Here is a 27,008-nt window from a genome sequence, read left to right on the forward strand (position 1 = left end):
TCTGACTTTAATAGAACAAAGCAGATAAGCAATACTCTAACTTCAAGACTACAGAGCCCCTTCCAGCTGAACATTAATTATTCAAAATTGTTGGACAGAGAATTCCCACACTGGAAAATCTCACAGAAGATGCTTGCTAGGCATCTGAATATTCAAAGAGCATAAAGTCAAGGACTAACCAACTGCAGTGACAACAAAGGAAGAAAATGCAGTTTATTTCATATCAAAGACATGTGATTCCATTAGTGTTGGAACTTCTTCCACAAAGACTAAAATTCATCTTTACAGGCTTTGAAGATTGGCTAAGGCTCAGAAAGAACAAGTGACTTGTCTACTGTCAGACTACTAGTAAGTATTGGGGTAGAATTTTCTCTAAAGATTTCTGACTCTAATTCACATAACTATCAAGTGCAACACACCATCTTTCTTTTTGAAATCTAGTTATACTGTTTTAAAATATATTTCTTTTCTTCTTTATTTTTAATAGTACTTTATTTTTCCAATTATGTGTAAAGTTAAAATTAACATTCATTTCTTATCAAAATTTGAGTTCCAAATTTTCTCCCTCCCCTCCTACTTCCCTAAGACAGTAAGCAATTTGATATAGGTTATATATGTGCAATCATGTAAAACACATTTCCATATTAGTCATGTTGTAAAAGAAGACACAGAACAAAAGAAAAAAAAACATGAAAAAATCAAGTGAAAATAGTATGCATTGATACGCACTCAGATTCCAATCAGTTCTTTCTCCGGATGTGTATAGAATTTTCCATGAGTCTTTTGGAATTGTCTTGGATCATTGTATTGCTGAGAAGAGCTGAGCCAATTATAGTTGATCATCGCATAATGATGCTGTTACTGTGTACAATGTTCTCCTCATTCTGCTCATTTCACTCTGTATCTATCCATGTAAATTTTTCCAGGTTTTTCTGAAATCTGCCTGCTTGTCATTTCTTATAGCACAACAGCAGTCCATTACATTCATATACCAATAACTTGTTCAGCCATTCCCCAATTGATGGGCATCCCTTCAATTTCCAATTCTTTGCCACCAAAAAAAGAGCTGCTTTAAAGGTGTTTGTACATGTAGGTCCATTTCCCTTTTTAATGATTTCTTCAGGATACTGGCCTAGTATGCACAGTTTGACTCCTGTTTGGGTATAGTTCCAAATCGCTCTCCAACATGGCTGGATCAGTTCACAACTCCACCAACAGTGCATTAGTGTCCCAATTTTCCCATCCTCTCCAACATTTATAAATTTCCTTTTCTGTCATATTAGCCAAACTGATACATGTGAAGTGGAACTTCAGAGCTGTTTTAATTTGCATTTCTCTAATCAATAGTAATTTAGAGCATTTTTTTCATGACTATAGATAGCTTTGATTTTTTTTCATCTGAAAACTGCATGTTCACATCCTTTGTCCATTTATCAACTGGGGAATGATTTGTATCCTTATAAATTTGACTTAGTTTTTTATATTTTTAGGAATAAGGCCTTTATCAGACACACTTGATATAAAAATTGTTTCCCAGCTTTCTTATTTTTAATATTTTTTTTTATTTTGAGTTCCAAATATCTCTGTCCATCCAGTCCCTCCCCAACCTTCTGAGAAGGCAAGAAATGATACCAATTATACAGATGACATCGCACAAAACAATATTAGCCATATTGCCCAAAAGAAAAAGCAAGAAAAATTTAAAAAGTGAAAAAATATGCCTCTATCTGTACTCACCACCAGCTTTTTCTCTAGAGGATAGTATTTTTCATTGTAAGAATTTTGGAATTATCTTTGATCACTGTATTGATCACAGTACTAAGTCTTTCACAGTTGATCTTCACTACAATATTGCTGTTATTATGTAAAGTGTTCTTCTGGTTATGCTCACTTCACTTTGCATCAGTTCATATAAATCTTCCCAGGTTTTTCTAAAAGTATCCTCCTCAGCATTTCTTATAGTACAATAATATTCTATTACAATCATATACCATGACTTGTTCAGTCATTCCCCACTTGATGGGCATCCCCTCAATTTCCAATTCTTTGCCACAACAAAAAGAGTTGCTATAAATATTTCTGTATGTACAAATATTTTTCCTATTTATTTGATTTATTTGGGATATAGACCTAGTAGTGGTATTACTGGGTCAGTTCCTTTCTATTCCAATTTAATTTTCTCCAGAGCTCCATCATATCTAATTTTTCTAAATTCTATTAATCTCATTGATATATTTATTTTATGGATAGATTTATCTAGTTTTGAGAGGGGGTAAATGAGGGCCCCCCTCCCATAGCATATTTTGCTTGTTCATTCCTTCCTGTTAATTCATTTAACTTTTTCTTTTAGTGTTGGATGCTATGGCATTTGGTGCATATATTTTAATAATGATGGTACTTCATTGTCTATGGTGCCTTTTAATGAAATGTAATTTCCTTGATTATCTAATTTAATTAGGTCTATTTTTGTTTTTGCTTCATCCAAGATCATGATTGCTAGTTCTAATTTTTTTTAACCTCAGCTGAAGTATAATAGATTCTGCTTCAACCATCATTTTAATTATATGTATGATCTTCTATTTCAAGGTTATTTCCTATAAACAATATATTGTTGGATTCCGGTTTCTACTCTATTCTATACTCTATCCACTTCTGTTTTATGTGTGAGTTCACACCATTCAGATTCACAGTTATGATTATTAATTGTGTGTTTCTGTCTATCCTACTTTCTTCTGTTTATCTTTCTCTCTCTTTTCACCCCGTTTCTCCTCAAAAATCCGTTTTGCTTCTGAACACTGCCTCCCTTAGCCTACCCTCCCTCTTATCATCCTATCTTTTTAACTTATCCTCTTCCTTTTACTTCCCTTTTGGGTAGGAGAGATTTTTACCAACACACACACACATATTCATCTTTATTTGAATCCATTCCAATGAGAGTAAAATTCCCTCTCACTTTCCCCTCCACTGTGAAAGTTCTTCCTTGAATGCCTTTTTCATGTGAGATAATTATCCCTATTTTTCTTCTTTCTGTGCATCCCTTTTTCTCACACCTTCAGTTTCTTCTGAGATCATCCCAACAAAATTGACTCATACCTATGCCCTCCGTCTACATATACTCCTTCTAATTGCTTTTATGATGATAAAATAATTAGGAGTCACATGTATCATCTTCCCATATAAGAATGTAAACAGTTTAACCATATTAAATCCCTTATAATTACTCCATCATGTTTGCCTTTTTATGTTTCTCTTGAGTCCTGTGTTTGAATGTCAGATTTTCTACTTAGCTCTGCTCTTTTCATCTGGAATGCTTGAAAGTCCTCTATTTCATTAAATATCCATTTTCCCCTCTGAAGCTGGGTAGGTTATTCTTGCTTGTAATCCTAGTTCTGCTGCCTTCCAGAATATCATCTTCCAAATTCCCTTCTCCGTTATCATGGTAGCTGCTAAATCTTGTAGCTCCATGATATTTGAATAGTCTCTTTCTGGCTGTTTTCAGTATTTTCTACTTCTCCTAGAATTTAACTATAACATTCCTGGGAACTTTCATTTTGGGATCTCTCTCAGGAAGTGATCAGTGGATTCTTTTTGTTTCTATTTTGACTTCCGGTTCTAAGATATCTAGGAAGTTTTCCTTTATAATTTCTTGAAATATGACATCTAAGGCTCTTATTTTTGGTCATGGTATTTACATAGTCCAATAATTCTTAACTTATTTCTCCTTGGTCTATTTTCAACTGTTTTTCTGATATTTTTCACATTGCCTTTCATTTTTTCATTCTCTTGACTCTGTTTTATTGTTTCTTAATGTATTACCTTCCATTTGTCCAATTCTGATTTTTTTCTCTTTTTTTCCAATTCTGATTTTTAAGGAATTATTTTCTTCAGTAATGTTTTGTATCTCTTTTACCATTTTGCCAATTCTTTTTAGGTATCATTTTCTTAAGTATTTTTGTGCCCTTTTACCAAACTAATTTTCTTCTCATAGTTTTCTTGCATCGCTCTCATTTCTTTCCCCAATTTTTTCCTCTACTGCTCTTACTTGAATTTGAATTTTTTTTTTTGCTTTTTCAAAGTTTCTTTCTTTAACTCTTCTAGTTGAGCTTTTGTCTAATCTGCATTTTTCTTTGAGGGTTTGCTTGTAGATGATTTCACTTTGTTGTCTTATTTTGAGTTTGTGTCTTGCGCTTCCTTATCACCATAGTAGATTTTTATGGTCAGGTTTTTTTCATTGTTTGCCCATGTTTCCAGTCTATTTCTTGACTTTGGATTTTAAGTTAGAGTTGGGCTCTCTTTTGTGCTTCAGGCCTTTCTTCCCTACTGTTTTCAGAGCTAATTCTGAGGGTCTGTAAGTTTTTTGTGCTTTCAAGGTGGTGTGATGAGGTTGTATGGTTATGGTTACTGCTTTCTTGGACTGCATGCTGGTCCTTACTCAGAAAGGTTGCCTGCTCCTTTGTGATCATAAGTACTACCCTCTCCACCCTAGGCCTGAAACCAGGAACTAGAGCCCCTATTCTCTCCATTCTCTAAAACTGAGACCAGGGCCCCTGCTCATTTGTGACCACAAGCACTCCTCTCAGCCCTGCAAGTGCAATCCAGAACTGGGTAATGGGCAATGGAAGTTAAAGAGAGATTAATTATTCAGATGTTTGTATTTCTTTTCATCTTGTTTTAAACTGTATATTACATGTACATACAGCAATTAGACACTAGTTATTTTTGTCCTGTTAGCTTAATCATATACATACATACATACATACATACATACATATATGGAAATATGGAAATGAGGATACATTGCCAAGTAAAAGAATATGCTAATTCTCTCTCATTCAGACAGAAGTTCTCTCTCATTTTCCACAGCTATAGGAAACCTATTCACCAATATCTACCAGTGAGTTATTAGAAATAAAAATAACAACATCTAAGAGAGAGCTCTGAGGATGTTAAGTACCTACACCTGACTAAGAATCCCTTCTACAAGATCCCCCAAAGTAGCATCCATCCTTTGCTTGAAGATGTTCAGTGAAAAATGACCCAAGACTATCTGAGGCAGCATCTTCTACTTTTATACAATTCTAAGTATTAGGAAGTTCTTCCTTACATCAAGCATAAATCTATCATTTCCACTCATCATTCTTACTTTTTGTGCCTACTTGATAGGCTTTTCATTACTTGAAGATAATTATGTCTTCCCTAGATACTCTTAACTTTAAATAGCCCAAATTCCTTTAAAAAAAAATCTCCTATGCCATTATCTTGAGGCCCTTCATCATTATGGTTGTCCTGTCTTGGATGATTAACTTGAGACTTTTCTTCCTAAAATATGATGTCTAGAACATAACATTCTAGATGTAATCTGACAAAGAAAGGGAACAGTACTAGTATCATCTCTCTAGAATATAGTATTTTGATCTGTGATCATATCAATGTGGATACTCTCTTAAGTGCTACAAATCAAAACTTATACACGTAGAAGTGGGAACAATGCTTATCAGGGTCCATGTCATGTAGATTACCCTAGTTTTTCATTAAAACACAATCATTTCAAGGCTTGAGTGGTGCAAAAGGCTTACGCTCAAGCTGCTGATGCCACTTACTGGTCACTTTGGGGCATAAAAGGAGTCTGTGTCCCTCAGATTTGGTAGATGTACCACTGCATGTGAAAATCACAATAGTTTGCTGACTAGACTTATTTCTGTATATAGATGGAAAGAGATTAATTCTACCTGAATCAGTGCTGTATACTTGCTGCATAACCTTTCCATGCTATAGCTAAGTAAAATTCCTTTTGTTAACTGTTACATAGTCTATGAGTCCCATCTCATTCTAATCTTCAATCTGAATCACCAGATTGACTCAAAGTCAAGTCTGAAGTACAAACATGATTTCTCAATCTGTGGAATTCTTGCTCGTGTCTATTTCAATATACTGAAAGCCTTATGCCAAGTCACTGACATTTCATGCTGTCAGGCCATCACTCAAGAGCATCACTCAAGATGTCTTTCTATTACTCAATTCTTAATTAAGATATAAAGGTATGCTTATCAAATCAGCAGATAAGACAAAGCTGAGAAGGATTGCTAATAATAGATATATTTGGATGCTATACCACTTGGTACATATATGTTTAGTATTGATATTACTTCATTGTCTATGATACCTTTTAGAAGGATGTAGTTTTCTTTCTTATCTCTTTTAATTAGACCTATTTTTGCTTTGGCTTTCTCTGAGCATTGCTACCCCTGCTTTTTTTCACTTCAGCTAAAGCATAATATATTCTGCTTTAGCCTTTTACCTTTATTTTGTGTGTATCTCTTTGTTCAGATGTTTTTCTTGCAAACAACATACTGTAGGATTATGGTTCTAAGTCTACTCTGCTATCCGCTTCCATTTTATGGAAGGATTTATCCTATTCACATTCACAGTTACGATTACTAACTGTGTCTTTCTCTCCATCCTATTCCCCCCCGTGTATGCTTTTCTCTCTCCTTTCTCCCTTTCCCTTCTCACCACCTCCCTCAATCTGACCTCCCTTTTTTCAGCCTCCCTCCCTTTTCTTTCCAATTTCCCCTCCTACTTCCTATGTGGTAAGACAGATTTCTATACAGAATTGAGTCTTTATGTTATTTTCCCTTTGAGCCAAATTGATGAGAGCAAGGTTCAAACAATGCTCGCTTCCCTCCCTTCTTTCCCTCTACTACAATAGGTCTTTGCACCTCTTCATGTAATGTAATTTAACCTTTTCTACCTCCTTTCCTCTTCTCCCAGTACAATCCTTTCCTTCAATCTTTAATTTTTTTTATCATCACATCAAAGTCAACTTATACCCACACCCTCTATGTACACCCCTTCTAAATATCATGATAAAGATACAGTTTTCAAGAGTTACAAATATAATCTTTGCACATAGGGATGTAAACAGTTTAACATTATTGAATAACATGTTTTTTTTTCATTTATGTTTACCTTTTTATGCTTCTCTTGAGTCTTGTTTTTAAAGACTGAATTCTCTGTCAACTCTGGTTTTTTCATCAGAAAAGTTTGGAAGTCCCCTATTTCATTGAATATCCAGCTCCTTCCCTGAAAGATTATGCTCAATTTTGTTGGGCAGTTGATTCTTGGTTGCAATCCAAGTTCCTTTGCCTTCTGCAATATTATATTCCTAGCCATCTGATCCTTTAATGAAGAAGCTGCTAGGTCCTGTGAAATCCTGACTGTGGTTCCACAATATTTAAAAAGCTTCTTTCTGGCTGGGCTTGCAGTATTTTCTCTTTGACCTGACAATTCTGGAATTTGGCTACAATATTCCTTGGAGTTTCCATTTTGGAATCTCTTTGAGATGATCAGTGGATTCTTTCAAAGACTATTTTACCCCTGGTTCTAGGATATAAGGGCAGTTTTCCTTGATAATTTCTCAACAGATGCTGTCCAGGCTCTCTTCTGGATCATGGCTTTCAGGTAGACCAATAATTCTTAAATTATCTCCCCTGGATCTATTTGCCAGGTCAGTTGTTTTTCCAATGAGGTGTTTTACATTTTTCTTCTATTTTTTCATTCTTTTGATTTTGTTGGACTGATCTTTGATGTCTCATAATGTCATTAGCTTCCACTTGCCCAATTCTAATTTATAAGGAATTGTTTTCTTCAGTTAGCTTTTGTACCTCCTTTTCCATTTGGCCAATTCTACTTTTTAAGGAGTTCTTCTTTTCAGTGAGTTTTTATACCTTTTCCATTAAGTCAATTCCATTTATTTGTTTGTTTGTTTGTTTATTTATTTATTTATTTATTTTTGGTAATTAATTTATTTTTAGTTTTCAACATTCAGTTCCATAAGATTTTGACTTTTAAATTTTCTCACTCACTTCTCCCCACCAAGATGGTATGCAATCTGATATAGGCTCTGCTTATACATTCACATTAAGCATATTTTCCCATTAGTCATGATGTAAAGAAAAATTAGAACTAATGTAAGGAACCACGAGAATGAAGCAATAAAAACAACAAAGAAAAAGGAGAACAAATAGTGTGCTGCCACCTGCATTCACACTCCATAGTTCTTTCTCTAGATGTGGATAGCAATTTCTATCATGAATCTTTTGAAGTTGTCTTAGATTCTTGCATTGCTGTGAAGAACCAAGTCTATCAAAGTCAGTCATCACACAATGTGGTTGCTACTACGTACAATGTTCTCCTGGTTCTGCTCATTTTACTCTGCATCAGTTCATGTAAGTCTTTCCAGGTTTTGTTGAAGTCTACCTGCTCATCATTTCTTACAGCACATTCCATATATTCCATTACATTCACATACCACAACTTGTTCAGCCATTCCTCAAATGATGGGCATCCCCTCAGTTTCCAATTCTTTGCCACCACAAAAAGATCTGCTATAAATATTTTGTACATGTGGATCCTTTTTCTGTTTTTATGATCTCTTTGGGATATAGACCTAGTAGTGTTATTGCTGGGTCAAAGGGCCAATTTTCTTTTTTAAGGAGTTGTTTCCTCCAGTGGATTTTTTTCCATTTGACCAATTGTATTTTTTAAGGAATTGTTTTCTTATATTCAATTTTTGTCCTTCCTTTTCCAAGCTGTTGACTCTCTCTTGCATACCTCTCATTTCTTTTCCCAATTTTTCTTCTATCTCTCTTATTTGACTTTTAAAATCCTTCTTGAGCTCTTCCAAGAAAGCTTTTTGGGCTTGAGACCACTTCATATTCCCCTTTGAGGTTTCAGATGTAGGTATACTGACAATGCTGTTCTCTTCTGAATTTGTGTTTTCACCTTTCTTGTCCCCATAAAAAGAGTCTATGATCTGTGTTTGTTTTGCTTTTTTCTCATTATGCTAGTTTATTTCCTAGCTTTTAAAGTTGAGCTCTCCTGCTGGAGCACAGGGGGGCACTGTCCCAAGCTTCTTGTGCTGGGGGCCAGGGGCCTGGTCATTGGTTTTGTGTGCTAGGGATACAGGTGTAGACAGAAGGTGTGGGTATAAGTTTACTTTGATGGGATGATAAAAAATTAATTAATTAAGGGATGAAAAAAAGGACTTTATTGGGAGAAGAGGAAAGGAGGAGGCAGAAAAGGGTAAATTACATCCCATGAAGAGGTGCAAAGACCTATTACAGTAGAGGAAAGAAGGGATGGAGGCAAGTATCATTTGAACCTTACTCTGATTGGATTTGGCTCAAAGTGGGAATAATATACACACCAAGTTGGGTATAGAAATCTATCATGTGGAAGTAAGAAGGGAAAAGGGAAAGAAAAGAAAAGGGGGCTGACAGAAGGAACAGTAGATTAAGGGAGGTGGGGGTCAGAAGCAAAACACTGGTGAAGAGGGAAAGGGAGAAAGGAGAGAGAAAAGCATAAATGGGGGGAGGGGAATGGGATGGAGAGAAAGGCACAGTTAGTAATCATAATTGTGAATGTGAATGGGATGAACTCTCCCATCAAATAGAAGCAGATAAACATAGTGGATTAAAAAACACAATCCTACAAAACATTTGAAGCAGAGTAAAGGTAAACAGATGGAACAGAATATATTATGCTTCAACTAAAGTAAAAAAAAAAAGCAGAGGGAGCAGTCCTGATTTCTGAGAAAGCAAAAGCAAAAATAGATCTAATTAAAACAGATAAGGAAGAAAACTATATCCTGCTAAAAGGTAACATAGAAAATGAAGTATTATCAACATTAACATAAGTGCAGCAAGTGGTATAGCATCCAAATTCTTAGAGGAGAAGTTAAATGAAATACAGGAAGAAATAGCAAAACTATACTAGTGGGGGCCTCAATCCCCCCTCTCAGAACTAGATAAATCTAACTACAAAATAAACAAGAAAGAAATTAAGGAGGAGAATAGAATTTCAGAAAAGTTAGATATGATGGACCTTAGGAGAAAATTGAGTGGTTAGAAAGGAATATGCCTTTTTCTCTGTGGGACATGGCACCTACACAAAAATTTACCCTGTATTGGGGCAGGCCTGCACATCTGTGGAGGTTTGCGGGAACACCAAAGGATTTGGGGGGGGGCAGCAAAAAATGTAGAGGATGTTTTTGTCTACATTTTTCATGAGGTGCCCAAAATCACCTGGTGGGCCATCGGTTGTGCAGGCCTGAATGCTGGCATAAAAATCTCACAATCCAAAGCAGAAAGACTGAATTATTAAATGCATCCTTTTCAGATTATGATGCAGTAAAAATTACATATAACAAAGGGACATGGAAAGGTAGAATAAAAATTAATTAGAAACTAAATAATCTAATCCTAAAGAATGAGTGCATCAAACAACAAATCATAGAAACAATCAATAACTTCATCCAAAAGAATGACAATAATGAGACAGTACGCCAAAACTTATGGGATGGCACCAAAGCATTTCTTAGGGGAAATTCTGTATCTCTAAATGCTTACATAAATAAAATAGAGAAAGAGGAGATCAATGAATTTGGGCATGCAACTAAAAAAGCTAGAAAAAGAAAAAATTAAGAACACCTAATTAAATACCAAATTAGAAATTCTGAAAAACAAAGAAGAGATTAATAAAATTGAAATTAAGAAAACTATTGAACTAATAAATAAAACTAAGAGCTGGTTCTATAAAAAAAATGATAAAATAGAAAATCTTTGGTTAATTTGAAGTAAAAAAAAAGAAAGAAGAAAACCAAATTACCAGCATCAAAAATGTAAAGGGTGAATTCACCACCAATGAAGAGGAAATTAAAATGATAATTAGGAGCTATTTTACTTTGTATGCCAATGAATCTGACAATCTAAGTGACATGGGTAAATATTTACAAAAATATAAATTGCCAGATTAACAGAAGAGGAAATCAAATACTTAAACAACCCCATTTCAGAAAAAGAATTTGAACAAGCCATCGATTAGGTTCTTAAGAAAAACTCAACAAGGCCAGATGGATTCATAAATGAATTTTACCAAACATTTAAAGAACAATTAATTCCAATACTACATAAACTATTTGGAAAAACAGGTGAAGGAGTCCTACCAAATTCTTTTCATGATACAAATATGGTGCTGATACCTAAACCAGGAAGAGCCAAAATAGAGAAAGAAAATTATAGACCAATTTCTTTAATGAATATTGATACAAAAATTTTAAATAAAATATTAGCAAAGAGATTACAGCAAATTATATGAGGACAATACACTATGACCAGATGGGACTTATACCATGAATGCAGAGCTGGTTCAATATTAGGAAAACCATCAGCATAATTGACTATATCAATGACAAAACTAACAGAAATCATATTCAGAAAAAGCTTTTGACAAAATACAATACCCATTCCTATTAAAACTACTAGAGAACATAGGAATCAATGGAGTTTTCCTTGAAATGATAAGTAGCATAGATCTAAAAACATCAGCAAGTATTATATGTAATGGTTTTATGTAAATGTATGTAATTGTTATGTAAATGCTAGAAGCATTTCCAATAAAATCAGGGGTGAAACAAGGATGTCCATTATCCACTGTTACTCAATATTGTACTAGAAATTTTAGCTTTAGCAACAACAGAAGGAAAAGAAATTGAAGGAATTAGAATAGGAAGTATAGGAACAAAGCCATTACTCTTTGCAGATGAGATGACGGTATACTTAGAGAATCAACTAAAAAACTACTTGAAATAATTAACAACTTTGGCAAAGTTGCAGGATATAAAACAAACCCTCAAAATCATCAACATTTCTATATATTACTGATAAAGCCCAACAGCAAGACATAGAAAGAGAAATTCCATTTCAAATTACTATAGATATTATAAAATATCTGAGTCTACCTGCCAAACAAACCCTGATACTGTATGAACACAATTACAAAACACTTTTTCACACAAATAAAGTAAAATCTAAATAATTGAAAAAATATCAGTTGCTGGGTAGGCCAACCTAATATAATAGAAATGATAATTCTACCTAAATTAATTTATTTATTCAGTGCAATACCAATCAAACCGCCAAAATTATTTTATAGAGCTAGAAAACATAATAAAATTCTTCTGGAAGAACAGAAGGTCCAGAATATCAAGGGAAATAATGAAAAGAAATGCAAGGGAAGGTGGCCTAGCCATACCAGACCTTAAATTGTGTTATAAAGAAGCAGCCATCAAAACTACTTGGTACCAGCTAAGAAACAGAGTAATGGATCAGTGGAATAAGTTAGCTACATAAGACAATAGTCAATGACTATAGTTTAAACCTACTGTTTGATAAGCCCAAAGAATATAGCTTCTGGGATAAGAACTCACTGTTTGACAACAACTGCTGGGGAAACTGGAAAATAGGCAGAAATTAGGCATAGAACAACATCTTACACCATATACCAAGATAAAGTCAAAATGGGTACACGATTTAGAAATAAAGGCTGATAACTATAATCAAATTAGGAGAGCAAGGAACAGTTTACCTGTCAGATTTATGGAAAATGGAAGAAGTTATGACCAAACATGAGATACAGAAGATTATGAAATGCAAAATGGATGACTTTGATTACATTAAAATGAAAAGTTTTTGCACAAACATAGCCAATGCACCCAAGATTAGAAGGGAAGTAGAAATCTAGGAAACAATTTTACATCTAGTGTCTCTGATAAAGGCTTCACTTCTAAAATATATAGCGAACTGACTCAAATTTATAAAAACACAAGTCATTCCCCAACTGACAGTTAAAGGATATGAACAGTTTTCAGATGAAGAAATTAAAGCTGTCTATAGTCATATGAAAAAATGCTCTAAATCACTATTGATTAGAGAAATGCAAATCAAAACAACTCTGAGATACTACATCATACCTATCAGATTGGCTAACATGACAAAACAGGGAAATGATAAATGCTGGAGAAGATGTGGGAAGAAAACTGGAACACTAATGCATTGTTGGTTGAGTTATGAACTGATTCAACCATTCTGGAGAGCAATTTGAAACTCTACCCAAACTTCTAGGTCTGTATCCCAAAGAGATCACAAAAATGGGAAAAGGACTTACATACACAAAAATATTTACAGCAGCTCTTTTTGTGGTGTCAAAGAATCAGAAATTGAGGGGATGCCCATCAATTGGGGAATGGCTTGAACAAGTTGTGGTATATGAATGTAATGGAATACTATTGTGCTATAAGGAATGATGAGCAGGGAGACTTCAGAAAAACCTGGAAAGACTTGTATGAACTGATGCTGACTGAAATGAGCAGCACCAGGAGAACATTATACATAGTAACAGCCACATTGTGTGATGACTGACTTTGACAGACTTAGCTCTTCTCAGCAATGCAAGTTCTAAGACAATTCCAAAAGACTCATGATGGAAAATGCTATTCACATCCAGAGAAAGAACTACGGAGTCTGAGTGCAGTTTGAAGCATACTATTTGCTTTTTGTTTCTTTGTTTCTTCTTTCTCAGGATTCCTCCCATTGGCTCTAATTCTTCTTTACAATATGACTAATGTGAAAATATGTTTAGTATGAATATACATGTAGAACCTATATCAGGTTGCATGCCATCTTTGGGAGAGAGAAGGGTATGGAGGGGGAGAAAATTTAAAACTCAAAATCTTATGGAAGTGAATGAAAACTAAAAGTAAATTAATCAATTAAAAATAAATTTGAAAAATTCTTTGCATATTTTTCTGTTTCAAGTGTGTTTCTTATAAATAAAATATTGTTGGGTTCTAGTTTCAAATCCATTCTACTATCTTCTATCTTATGGGTGAGTTAATTCCATTTACATTCTCAGCTGTGATTGCTAACTGTGTATTGCCTTCCATCCAATTCTCTTATACTTGTTCTTCTCTTTTTACCCTTTTCCCTCTTCAAAAGTCTGTTTTTCTTCTGAGCACTGCTTAATCTCCTGTCCTCCACTCCCACCCTTACCTCATCTTCCCCTTAACTCCTTTCCTTCCTATTTCCCAGTTGTGCAAGATGAATTTCTGAACCCAGCTGAGTCTGTATATTTATATTTTGCCTCCTTGAAACAGTTGAGAGTGAGGTTCAAGTGTTGCCCAACTCCCCTTCTCTCCTCTACTGTAGAAATTCTTCCTTGTATGCCTCATTTATGTGAGATAATTCTCCCCTTTTTTTCCCCTCTCCCTTCCCTCCTGTCCCACTGTATTCCTCTTTCTCCTCATTTCATTCTTCTTTTGAGATCTTGTCTCTAATTAGATTCCCTCTAACAGCATTAGTGACAACAAAGTCTGGAGAGGTTACATGTCATCATCTTCCTATATAAGAATGTAAACCATATAAGAATGTAAACATCTTAACCCTGTTTAGTCTCTTTTGATTTCTCATTCTTGTTTACCTTTTAATGCTTCTCTTGAGTACTGTGTTTTAATGTCAAATTCTCTATTAAGCTTCGGTGTCTTCATCAGGAATGCTTGAACATTCTGCATTTCATTAAATATCTATTTTTTCATCTGTAGCCTTATACTCAGTCTTTCCTCAATAGGTCAAGTCCTCCATTTCTCTATAGTGATAGTAGCTAAATATTGTGTGGTACTGACTGTAGCTCCATAATACTGGAATTATTTCTGGCTGTTTGAAGTATTTTCTCCTTGACTAAGCATTATGGGTTTTGGCTATAATATTCCTGTGAGTTTTCATGTGGGAAGTTTTTTCATAAGGAGACTGGTAGATTCTTTCAATTTCTTTTTTACCTCTACTTCTAAATATTGGGACAATTTTCCTTTATAATTTCTTGAAATATGATGTCTAAGCTCTTTCTTTCATCATGGTTTTCAGGTAGTCAAATGCTTCTTAAATTATGTCTTCTTAACTAATTTCCAGGTCCATTTTTCCAATGAGATATTTCACATTTTCTTCTGTTGGGTTTTTTTTTTCATTCTTTTGACTTTGTTTTATTGTTGCTTGATGCTTCATGGAATCATTAGCTTCCACTTACCCCAGTGCTAATTTTTAAGGAATTATTTTCTTTGGTACCTCTTTTTCTATTTGACCAAATTTGCTTTTTAAGGAGTTCTTTTCTTCAGTTTAAGTAGTTCTTTTCTTCTTTTCTGCATCTTTTACCATTTGGTCAACTATGTTTTTTAAAAGTATTGTTTTCTTCAGCCTCTTTTACCCTGAACTGTCACCATTGTAGCTTTTTATGGTCAGGTTCTTTTTGTTGTTATTGTTTGCTCATTTTTCCTGATTATTTATTGACTTTGAACTTCATGTTAAATTTTGTCTTTGTTCAACTAAGAGTGAGGAGCCACCGTCCTAAGCTTCAAGCTTTTTGGTGCACCTATTTTCATAGCTAACTCTGGGGATCTGTAAATTTGCAGTGCTTCCAAAGTAGTGTGATTTAGGGAGAGGTACTGTTACTACTTTCCTGGTCTACACTCTGGTCTTTACCTACGAATGGCTCCTGTTCCCCCGTAGCTACAAGTGCTAGCATTCCTCTCTCAGTCCTAAACTGAGAGCATAAAGTAAACAAGAAATACAAATCATTAGGGTTTCAATAAGGTTAAATTGTTTATGTTCCTACATGGGAAGAAAATACTTGTAACTCCTAAGAACTTTACCATTATTAGGGCAGTTAGAAGGAGAAAGAAGGCACAGATTTGAGTTGAATATAATGGGATGATATAAAAAATTAAATTAAGAGGTGAGAATGATGTACTGGGGGAAGAAAGAAGGGAGAGGTAGAATTGGGTAAATTATCTCACATAAAAAAGGCATGAAAGAGCTTTTAAGGTGGAGGGAAAACGGAGTGGTAGCGGGCAATACTCGAACCTTTGTCTCATTGGAATTGGCTCAAAGAGGGAATAACACACACACTCAGTTGGGTATAGAAATCTGTCTTACACTACAGAGAATTAGGTGGGAAGGCAGAAAAGAGAAGGGGGTGGTGCTGAAAGAAAGAAGGGAAGATTGGGGGAGGCAGTGGTCAAAATCAAATTTTGAGGAAGCACAGAGAGGGAAAGAGAGAGAGAGAGAGGCCTTATTTCTCAAGTATGTGGAGAGCTGAGTGAAATTTAAAAGAATACAAGTCAATACCCCATTAATAAATGGTCAAGGGCAATGAATGGGCAGTTTTAAAAAGAAGAAATCAAAGCTATCATCATATGAAAAATGCTCTAAGTCACTACTGATTAAAGAAATGCAAATTAAAACAACTCTGAGGTACCTATCAGATTGACTAATATGATACAAAAGGAAAATGACAAATGTTGGAAGGGATTTGATGAAATTGGGATACTAATTCATTCACTTTTGATCTAGCAATACCACTACTAGGTCTATATCCCAAACAGATAAAAAAAGGAAAAGGACTTTTAGGTACAAAAATATTTACAGCAACTTTTCATGGCGGCAAAGAATGAAAACATTAGGGGATATCTATTAACTGGGCAATGACAACAAGTTGTGGTCTATGATTGTGATGGAATTCCATTGTGCTATAAGAAATGATGGGCAGGATGCTCTCAGAAAAACTTGGAAAGACTTAAACTGATATAAAGCGAAATGAGCAGAACATTGTACACAGCAACAGCAATACTGTATAATGATCAACTCTGAATGACTTAGATAATCTCAACAATACAATGATCTAAGCCAATTCCGAAGGACTTTTGATGAAAAATGTTATCCACCTCCAGAGAAAGAACTGATGGAGCCTAAATACAGACTGAAACATACCTTTTTACTTTGTTTTTTTTTTTGGTCTGTGTTTTCTTTTATACCATGACTAATACAGAAATATGTTTTGCATGACTGCACATGTATAAGCTCTATCAAATTGCTTGCCTTCTCAATGAGGAAGGTGGGGAGGCAGGAAGAGAATTCGGAACTCAAAATGTAAAAAAAGAAATATAAACACTTTTACACATAACTGGAAAAAATAAAATATTTCTAAAAATAAATAAAGGTTGGGAGCAGGGAAGCAGTTTTCCATGTGGACATGAAATACCACAATGTCCACATTATATTTGGTTCTATTTTACATGTAAAGCACAGCTCCTTTCATGTGTGAACAGTTTGGTTTCTAAAAGATCAGAAAAAGAATATTTATGAAAAGAAAAGTGATAAAAATCAACTTATGAAGAAATGTAGTTTCAAATAAAATACTAAGAAGAGATGCAAATTATTCTAAGGATCAGATAGAGAAATGCCCTTCAAATGAATGTACTGAAAAGAGTTGCGTGAAGCAGAGCAAAAACTGAATTAATAATAATGAAAGAACATTGTGGTCCATCATCCAATTTGCATGTGACTGTAGAGTTTTGAAGTTAATAGTTCAAACAATTATAAATCAAATAACTGGGGACTATGGGAAGACTATATAAGGACTGAGTGACATAGAAAAATGTATTTTGTAAGCTTCTGGGCTGAAATTGAGTTTGTATACTATAGTGACAATCCAACAATTTCTTAGTCTCTCCCTTTTTAGGTGGTAAGTGAAACAAGAACTCCTCTGAGCTGCTATGTGGAGAGTGACTGCCTTATCTCTCACCTGGATGTCATGTAGATATAAGCACATAGCACCTCTATTTCTTCTTTTTTGCTCTTCCCTGATTTTAAGTGAACAAGTATTCCAAGATAGGAGTGTCCAGAAGATCCTGTGAGTTTGGTAGATTCATCAAAGCCATTACAGGTCCTACTAGCAATCTGAATCCACTTATGATGGTAGTAGTGTCCATCAGAATGACAGCAGCTAAGAATAGAGGAAATAGCTGCAGATGTATATGGAAATGCAATCACCCAAGGTTAGTAGTGGCTTCAGGAATTGTGAACTATTATGAAAGAGAGATGTCCTGACTCCTAACTATAGAAAAGTACCCATCCTCAGAATCCATAAGAGCTACATCCAAAGGAAACTATGAGGAATTCATGAAGGGCTCCCAGGACAAGGATTTTTAAGGTACATCTTTACCCTATACGCTAAATTAGTTCTTCATTCAAGGAATGAAAGCAATTATCAAAAGTTACTGTGCTAACAACAATGATAATGCAAGGAATACTTTGAAAAATGCAAAACACCCAAAATGACAAAAAATAAAACAAGAAGTTTAACAAACCAAGCTCAGAAAACAGACATAGAAATAATTACAAATGAAATACCAAAGGAAAAAGATTCTTGGTCCTGATGAATTCAAAAGATATTTAAAGAACAATTAGCACCAATATTACACAAATTATTCTAGAAACTGATAAAGTATCATCCCGTACTCCTTTTAGGAATTAGGACTAAATATAGTTCTAATATTTAAACCAGGGAAGGAGAAAAGACATAACTATATATCAATATAATTATTGAATACTGCTTCAGAAATGTTAAGTAAAATCCCATCACACTATGGTGGCAATATATCCAAGAAATAATGCATCATGACCAAGTTGGATTTATACCAGGAATAAAGGATGGTCTGACACCAGAAAAACAATGTACTTAATTAATCATATTAAAATCAAATATCTTAAACTTCTTAATAGATGTAGAAAAATCATTTGACAAAGGACATACATTTATGCAAAAAAATCTGGAAAGTACAGGCAGATTGAAGCCTTTTATTTAATAAAATAAAAAGTATCTATATAAAACCAAAAGTAAACATTGTAGACAATGATGATGTACTAGAAGCTTGCCCAATATACACAAGACTAAGGCAAGGATGCCTGCTTTCCCCAATATTATATGATAATAGTTCTGAGAATGTTACCAATGAGACAAGAGAAAGAAATTAAAGGTATAAAGACAGGTGAAGAGGAAATAAAACTATCTCTATTTGAGGATGACACAATGGTCTATTTAGAAAATCCTAAGGAATAAGCAAAGACAGTAATTGAGAAAATTAACAGCTTTAGCAAAGTTTCAGGCAACAAAATAAGCCATCAAAAATTAACTACAATTCTATGTAACAATAATGATGATAATGATAAAATCTAAGAGGCAGTAATAGAAAGGCAGATGTCATTACAAAAAAATGAAAATGCATTAAAAATTTGAGGATCCATTAACCAAAACACATAAAATATTTGTATGGATTCAATTAAAAAGAACTCTTTAAAGAAATAGGACTATTCATGTTTATGGCTGGTCTGTGCCAATAAAATAAAAATGACAATACTTCCAAAATTAATTTATACTTTTAATGCTATCCCAATCAAATTATGAAAGGGATACTTTACAGAGCTTTATAAAATAACAAAATACATTTAAAAAAATAAAAGACCTGGGGCAGCTAGGTGGCGCAATGGACAGAGCACCATCCCTGCAGTCAGGAGGACCTGAGTTCAAATGCGACCTCAGACACATAACACTCACTAGTTGTGTGACTCTGGGCAAGTCGCTTAACCCCAATTGCCCTCACCAAAAAAAAAAAAAGGAGCTAAAATATTCAGGGGAACAATGAAAAAGGGTTGGGACAAATAGGGAATAATAGTACTTCTAGACCTCAATCTATTTTATAAAGCAGCAGTCATCAAAACCAATCTGATATGGATTGAAAACAGAGTTTGATCTAAGTAACAAATTATATGGAGAATCAGAAAAAAATGGAACTCAACACAATCACAATGACATGACTGAAAATGTATGTGTATATATACATATATGTATATGTGTATGTGTGTATAGACTTATACACACATACCTCCCCCCAATCTTCTTGCTACCCTTCCAGCATTGATTACTCCCATATTTTATCATCTTTCCCAATTTGAAAGGTATGTGGTAATGTGGTATTGCTACGTATCTGTTTTTTTCAAATTAATGATAATTTGAAGCATTCCTTTATATAAGTTGTTAAAGATTTGTAATTACCTTGAAAATGATTTATTCATTTTCTTTGACTACCTATCAATTGGGAAATGGCTTTTGGATACACATACATACATAATACATATACAATGCATACATACATATATATATATATGTATATATATATATATATATATATATATAAAACATACCCATATATACCCATATACAAATATTTATATATGTATATATACACACATATTTATACATGTGTATACATGTGTATACAAATATACATACATACATACGCATATATATATACACACACACACACACACACACACACACACACATAATGCAACACTTTCAATGTTGGAACATACACTAGTGCATGTTGGTAGAGCTATGAATCAATACAACCATTCTAGAAGACAACTGGAATTATGTATATATAGTGGTTAAAATATTTATATCCTTTGACCCAGAGATTCTACTACTAGGCTTATACCCCCAAAAGGACATCAACAGAAGAAAAACTTCTACCAAACAATTTATACCAGCACATTTTATGATAGTAAGGAAATGGAAATCAAGTAGGTGTCCAATGATTGGGGAATGGCTAAAAAAATTGTGGCACATGCATATAACTTCACTGTAAGAAATGACTACAGAGAACAGAAAGTTTTGCACAATCTGTTATGGAATTAATAAGATTCAAGCAAACAAGATATACAATGATTATAACCACATAAATCAAAACAATCAAAAGTGAATGCTATATGAGCTAAGATGGTGGATAGCAGAAAGAAGTTTAGCCAAGCTCTCTTTCATAACTCCTCCACCCAGATCTAGAAAATGTACCGGACTGCATCCTAATTGGCACCTCCAAGGGAAAAAATCAGTCATTATCCATCATAGGAAGACACAGAGGTCTGTTGGACCTGGGGAAGGATCTAACTAGAAACAGTGACACAAAGCATTTTAGTTCAGGGACTAAAATAGGGCCAAAGCTGTGAAACAGGGCAAGATCGGTTTACAGATACACAATGCGATTCAAACTTGTACAGGATGCAGGAAAAATGCCAGCTGGTTGCACTGTTCCTCACCCAGTGCTAGGTTACAAATCTATTGTGGATTGAGGAGAGGACCTATACCTAGGATGGTGGTGCAGGATAAGAAGTGGTCACAGCAGCAAGTTTAGAGGTGTGTCTCTGACCCCAGTAGTGGAGTGAGGATCTTAAGTTTGTGAGCTACTGAAGCCAGTTTGATTGTTATGGCTCCAGCCCACTAGGATGCCAAAGCTAATAAATACAGAAATTGGGCATTAGCCCTGCATCAACTCCTTGCTGTAATGGTACCATTAGTGTTAAATTTTCTACATCCCTGCCCCTCATAACTCGCTCCTTACTAGGAAACAGAAAATATTTTCACTTTACTGTTCTTATTGATAACTGGGCCATCTCCCATTGGTGTCTTGCGGGTTACTTGTCTATAAATCATATACATTTGATCCCTGAGAGGCTTTGAATATTTGACTGGAGAAGAAGCACACCAAGATTGCCTTACCTCACAACTGTTCTACCTCCTTTGTGAATTGTAAAGCTATATTTTTTAAAAAAACTATCATTAAAAGCTATATCTGTGTGTTGCTGTTGCTTTTCATCTAGACTCTTCTATAATCTACAGATCTAGCTTGTAACCAACTCTAAAGCCTACAGTAGAATAACCAGGGCAGGAATCCTTAGACAAAAAGGGAAACTGCAATTCTGTTACTCTGAATCTGCAGAGCTTTCCAGTTGGCTGATAGTGATCGAGTCCAGTAGCCATCTACTGGAACTCCAACCAGAGGCAAGTCCACGAGTGTATTGCTCCGACCCAGTAACACGCAAAGAAGCTTAAAAATTTCAGACAGGGAAGGGAGACAGCAAGCCTAACTCATAAAATGAGTAATCAGACTTTGTCCTGGACCCCAGACCACTTTCAGAGCACTGAAAGCTTGCAAATGCCCTGTCTGAGCTGTCCCTGAAATCCTAGAATAACTCAACACTCAATATCCATAAAAGTAGTAGCAGGACCCATTAGACAGACACTATAGACCTAGGACAGCTAGATGGCTCAGTGGATAGAGTGCTGTGTCTAGAGTCAGGAAGACCTGAGTTTAAATCTGACTTCAGACACTTACCATCTGTACGACCCTGGGTTAGTCACTTAACCTCTGTTTACCTTAAGAAACTAGAGAAAGAAATGGAAAACCACTCCAGTATCTTTACCAAGAAAACCCCATGGGCAGTATGGTCCAAGAGTCAGGCATGACAACGAACAACAAATAGGTCTGGGGTTTTCAAAGGGAGAATACTAGGTATACTGCAACAATTTGGATTTTATGTTCTTATTGCTAAAATAGAATATGTAAATAATTTTGTTTAACATCAATTTTGCCCAGCATATGAAGCACATACTAGAAAGTACAGTATTCACAAGATAAACAAAACAAAATGTATCTAATACATATGTATGCTAATCTCAAATCATGTCAAAACCTTGAACTTACAAAAAAAAATTCAAGGAAAAAAGTTTCACTTATTGAAGATAAATTTTATTTCTGTGACTTTCAGTTCTCCTGTAATATTGCCAAATTAAACATTCAGTGAGCTCCAATACTTCACAGCGAAGAAAATCATGCCAAAAGCAAAACAGAAGTTTGAAAACCCACTGCTGCAGATTGACAAATGAAAAGGGTCTAAAAGGTGATCAACTATGAACAACCTGAATCATGCCACTTTTTTGGACACCAGTTTTCTTCTGGTAATAATATGGCTAAAAAATTTTTAAAAACCATATCTTCACAGAATTAAGATTGAGAGTCACTCAAAATACAACAGAAAGACATTTTCTTTTAGTGCAGACCTATGTTTTTTGGCACAAGGAGCTAGGTGGCACAGTGGATAGAGCACCAGCACTGGAGTCAGGAGACACTAAGTTCAAATCTGGCCTCAGACACATAACACTTATTAGTTGTGTGACTCTGAGCAAGTTGCTTAACCCTTGCCTTGCCTAAAAAAAAAAAGAAAGAAAGAATAGTGCTTACTCCCAGTGAGCAAACTCCTTCTTCCAAAGCAGATCAACAATTGTGATTTAAGATGGATATTAAAAAATTGACAGCAACATAACACCAAAGATGAATGGCACAAAAGAAGTGTCATGAAAGATGGTATCAGAGATATATTACCAGAAAAAAAAAGATAGATTGGACATGTAGCAAGAGCAAGGGCTACAAACTACCCTTGTTATACTGTATACTGAAATGTTAGAGCTCTTGATGTCTTATTTCAGAACTCTGGGTGGATCCTCTTTGGAGGATGGATGGGAAAGCCGAGAAAAGAATCATACATGATGAATGAATATGCATAAAGAAGGTAGAAAGGAAGCAATGAAGGAAGAAAGGAAGGGAAGAAGGAAGGAAGGAGGAACTTTTTATTTTCATTGTTATCATAAATCGACATCATTGATAACACACATCACATATTAGTGTCCCCTAGCCCTATATGCTACTAAAATTAGAACAACTATTGTGGACAGAGCTGACCATCCCCTATTTACCTAAGTCCTTACATTAAGCAACTCTCTCTGTTTGAAACTCAAGATCAATTTCCCCTCTTGGAATGGTATTCAGTTTCTTAATAAAAACCAGTCAAAAGACCTTTCCACTGTTCAGTCTCCAGAGAAGCAGTCAAGGCTAAGCATTTGATTTCTGATTGCCTTACAAACTATACCTAAATGCCCAACATTCTTCACCTCAGCTATAACTGAAAAGTTCCCTAGTAACAAACATATGACAATTATAGGAATCTTTATTCACTAATTTACCAATCCTTTCCTCAACGAGTGCACAGATTCTGAAAAAGACTACCAGTGTCATTATGTAACATGCATTGTTGTTGATACTTCTTAAAACAACTTAGGAGCCACATTCTGCTCAATCTAATTTTCACCAACTTTACTAGTGTCCGTCCTCCCCCCCCCCTTATCACCTCTTGCAGGTTTTTTGCTTAGGGTTTATTGCTCAGGTCTTATTAAGTTAGAATTTGCTAAATTTTCATTTCCTCACCCAGCTAGAAGCCCTTTCTTATCTATCCAGTAAGCACTTCCTGTCTACAAACATTCTCTACTATTGCCACTAGTCTCCTTCACAGTCCTTGAAAGTATTCTTAAATCAAAAAGACAAATTTATCTCACAATAGCACCATTCCATCAGCATCTTCCCTCTCCACAGCAGTATCCTTGGGATGCAGTGCCAGGAAAATGATCTGATATTATATTATCATAAAAACAACTTAAAAAATAACACTGCAGGATGAGCAGGCTCAGGGCTGTCCAATAAATACATTCAGGCCCATTATCTTCTCTGGACCCAGTTACCAACCCTAAACCCCTATACAAGACAGCCTCCACCCCTCTCAAATCAATTCACCTTGAGCAAGGAAGCCATCCTCAGGGAATGACTCTGGCCCAAGGCAGTCCCACATTCAAAGCAGACACCTGTACCCATAAGACGCTATCCTGGAAATTTGTGCAGACAGAAGGGAAGGAAGATAAATGACTGGAAGAGCAGAGGAGGGTTGGGGGAAGGGGGTCTCTAGGAATATGAGCAGTCGGATGGAGGTAGATGATGCGTCACAGTTCACTTGGTAAATGTACGCAGATTCATAGAGCATCAGAATACCGGAGAAGGGGCAAAGAGGAGGATTACTGCCCAAGGGACCTGGGAAACGCAAAATCAAGGTGATAAAAATATGGGGCGTAAGGAGATGAAACCAAAAGTGAACAGGAGGGAGAAAACAGGGAAGGGTGGGAGACACACAACAGTCGCCATCACCCAGGCTCAAGAGGCAGATTTGCAGGAGGCGCCATTCCTGCAGCCAAGGGATATGAGGAGGGCGGGAAGAGTAGTGTTGACCTTACCTGCCTACGGTCTGGTTGGCAAGCTGGCGCATCCGATTGAACTGCTTCTTCATCTTGTCGCTCGTAGCATACAGGAGTTAGCCGGGTAAAGGAGAGAGAGGAGGTAGTGAGAACCAGCTGTCGCCGCAGTTACATGACCCTCACAGGGTTGCAAGAAGCAGTAATACTGCGAAATGAGTAGCCGTCAGACTCTATTGCTCAGTTGCTAACTTGCTGCGGCTGCTGCGGCTGCGGTTGCGGCTGTTGCTGCTGCGGCAGTGGTTGCTGCTGCTGCATTTTCATTTGCTGCGCTCCTCCATTTTCATGCCCTCAGCTCAGCACCTGGCTGGGCTACTTCTTCTTCACCCTGGTAGGTACTTGGAAGGTTAAGCAATCGTGTCATACGGACACCTCTACCCACTGGCTTTGCGATTCCCACTTCCTGCCCCCCAGCCAGGATCCATAGCTGGAACCCCAGAGTCTCCCCAAGCTGTCTGCTGGGTGGGTGCTTCCCAGCTGCGCCTGTGCTAAGAGCGCAGTGCATCCTGGGAAGTGAAGTTTCTTTTCTCTCTCTTGCTCACCTTTCTGTCTCTGAAAGTTTGTGAGATGACCAAGGACCAAGAGTGTGCTGGTAAATATTTTAATAAGCAAGATCTCCGAGGGGAGGGGGGAAGTATACGCACACACTTTTAAGTTTATAGTCTAGACAATCGACAAATCAAGCCCTGATTTATAGCCATTACCAAATTCAGTGAAAAGATAACAATTGGCTCTCCAAAGCCAATTAGAGCTGACTCCTGACAAGGACCATAGAGTGCAGAAATGAGGGGAAAGGGGAGAGTTGGATGGGCAGTGGAAAGCAAAAGTGGGAAACCCCTCTCCGCATAGGAGCTGGGGGTGGTATGTGCAGAAGAATGCTTCTCTGGCTCTCCATTCCTTTGCAATGACCACGAAGAGTGGTTGGTCAGTGGAAGAGTGTTTCATGAATATTGCCTATCCTAAACAGCCCAATACATTGTGTAAGGGCACCCTGGCTGATGACAGATTGTGACAATAAAAGTTTCTAACATAGTATAGTGGAAAGAGCTCTAGATTAAGAATCAGGAAACCTGGATTCTAGCCCAGGTTTTATGACCTGGAGAAGTTACTTTGGGGCAGCTGTGGAGGTAACTAGTCTTGTGGTTCCTTTATGTGTAAAATAAGAGAATTTTATTTAATGAACACTAAGGTGCCTTCCACATCTATGAGCTATTAAAGGCAAGTGTTGATCCAACCTTACATAGCCTTGTTAATTATCAACAAATAAAATACTCATTTAAGCCATGATTTAGGCTGTGACCATAGTGCTACCCTACCGAAGACCATGCTGGGGCAATGGCATCTTTTGTTGACTCCCCTCTTCCAGTGGCAGTTGACCTCTACAAATATATAGCACTTTCATTACACACTCATAATCACATTTGATTCTCACAGCAATCGTGTGATGTAGATTTTATAATTATAATGCCCATTTTATAAAGAAGAAAGTAAGGTTCAAAGAAACTAAATAACTATCTATGATCACACAGAGATGTGGGATTTGAACCCAGGTAGGTCTCTTTTTATCCAAAGTCTTGTGCACTTTCCACTATACTACTCTACCCATTTTCTCTTCCAATCTTATTCTCATCACTGCTTTGGTTCATCCAGGAGTAGCTAGGTGACAGAACAGTAACAGATAGACAGTGTTTTTGGTTATAATGCCTAGGGAAGGAGAGATGGGGACAGAAAGGAAAAGGGAACACTTTTGAACATTACATTTTCACAAATGCACATAGTTTAAATACCATAAAATTATATTCTTTGTTGTACAGATATTTATTTTCTGATAAATCAAGCTTAATTAAGAGAGGTTTCAATGGAACATACAGGGAAAGGACAAAAACTCGCAAATATCTTCCAAGTTAGATGCCAAGCCAGAGAGTTGCTGATGTGGCACAGGAAAAAGAATATGAAAGGAAAGGACCAGGAACTTGCAGAAGAAAATATCCAAGAGCAGACAGTAATAACATCTATGGCTTCAGATACCTATATACAAATACACAGAGCACACTTTCTGATGGGTATGTTATCTCATCAATATAGATATCCCATCCAATAGTACATGTTGGGACCAAACCACATCCTCTCATCCTTACATAGAATCATAGAATTCCAGAGTCAGAAGGGATATAAGAATCCATGCAGTGCAATCCCTACCTGCAAAAAACCTCCTTTATAGTATACCTAACTGGTTATCCAGCCTCTCTTTTAAGATGTTCAGGGAGGTATCAGACTACACGTTCTCTTGAGGAGGGGGGAGGAGAGGAAGG

General features: G+C 36.0%; 1 protein-coding gene across 3 annotated transcripts in view; it reads right to left on the reverse strand.

Moving 5' to 3' along the window:
* The window catches only part of ARHGAP44 (Rho GTPase activating protein 44), a 149,452-nt gene extending 124,281 nt beyond the window's left edge, over positions 1-25,171 (reverse strand). For all 3 annotated transcript variants that reach the window (XM_020965926.2, XM_020965924.2, XM_020965927.2), the window contains exon 1: positions 24,679-25,171. In XM_020965926.2, the coding sequence (XP_020821585.1) occupies positions 24,679-24,731 (53 nt within the window). In that variant the 5' untranslated portion in view covers positions 24,732-25,171. The remainder of the gene's footprint in view (positions 1-24,678) is intronic.
* Positions 25,172-27,008: the final 1,837 nt, after the last annotated feature.

The sequence above is a fragment of the Phascolarctos cinereus genome, unplaced genomic scaffold, assembly GCF_003287225.1.
Source record: "Phascolarctos cinereus isolate Bilbo 61053 unplaced genomic scaffold, phaCin_HiC Scaffold_5;HRSCAF=322, whole genome shotgun sequence".
NCBI lineage: Eukaryota > Metazoa > Chordata > Mammalia > Diprotodontia > Phascolarctidae > Phascolarctos > Phascolarctos cinereus.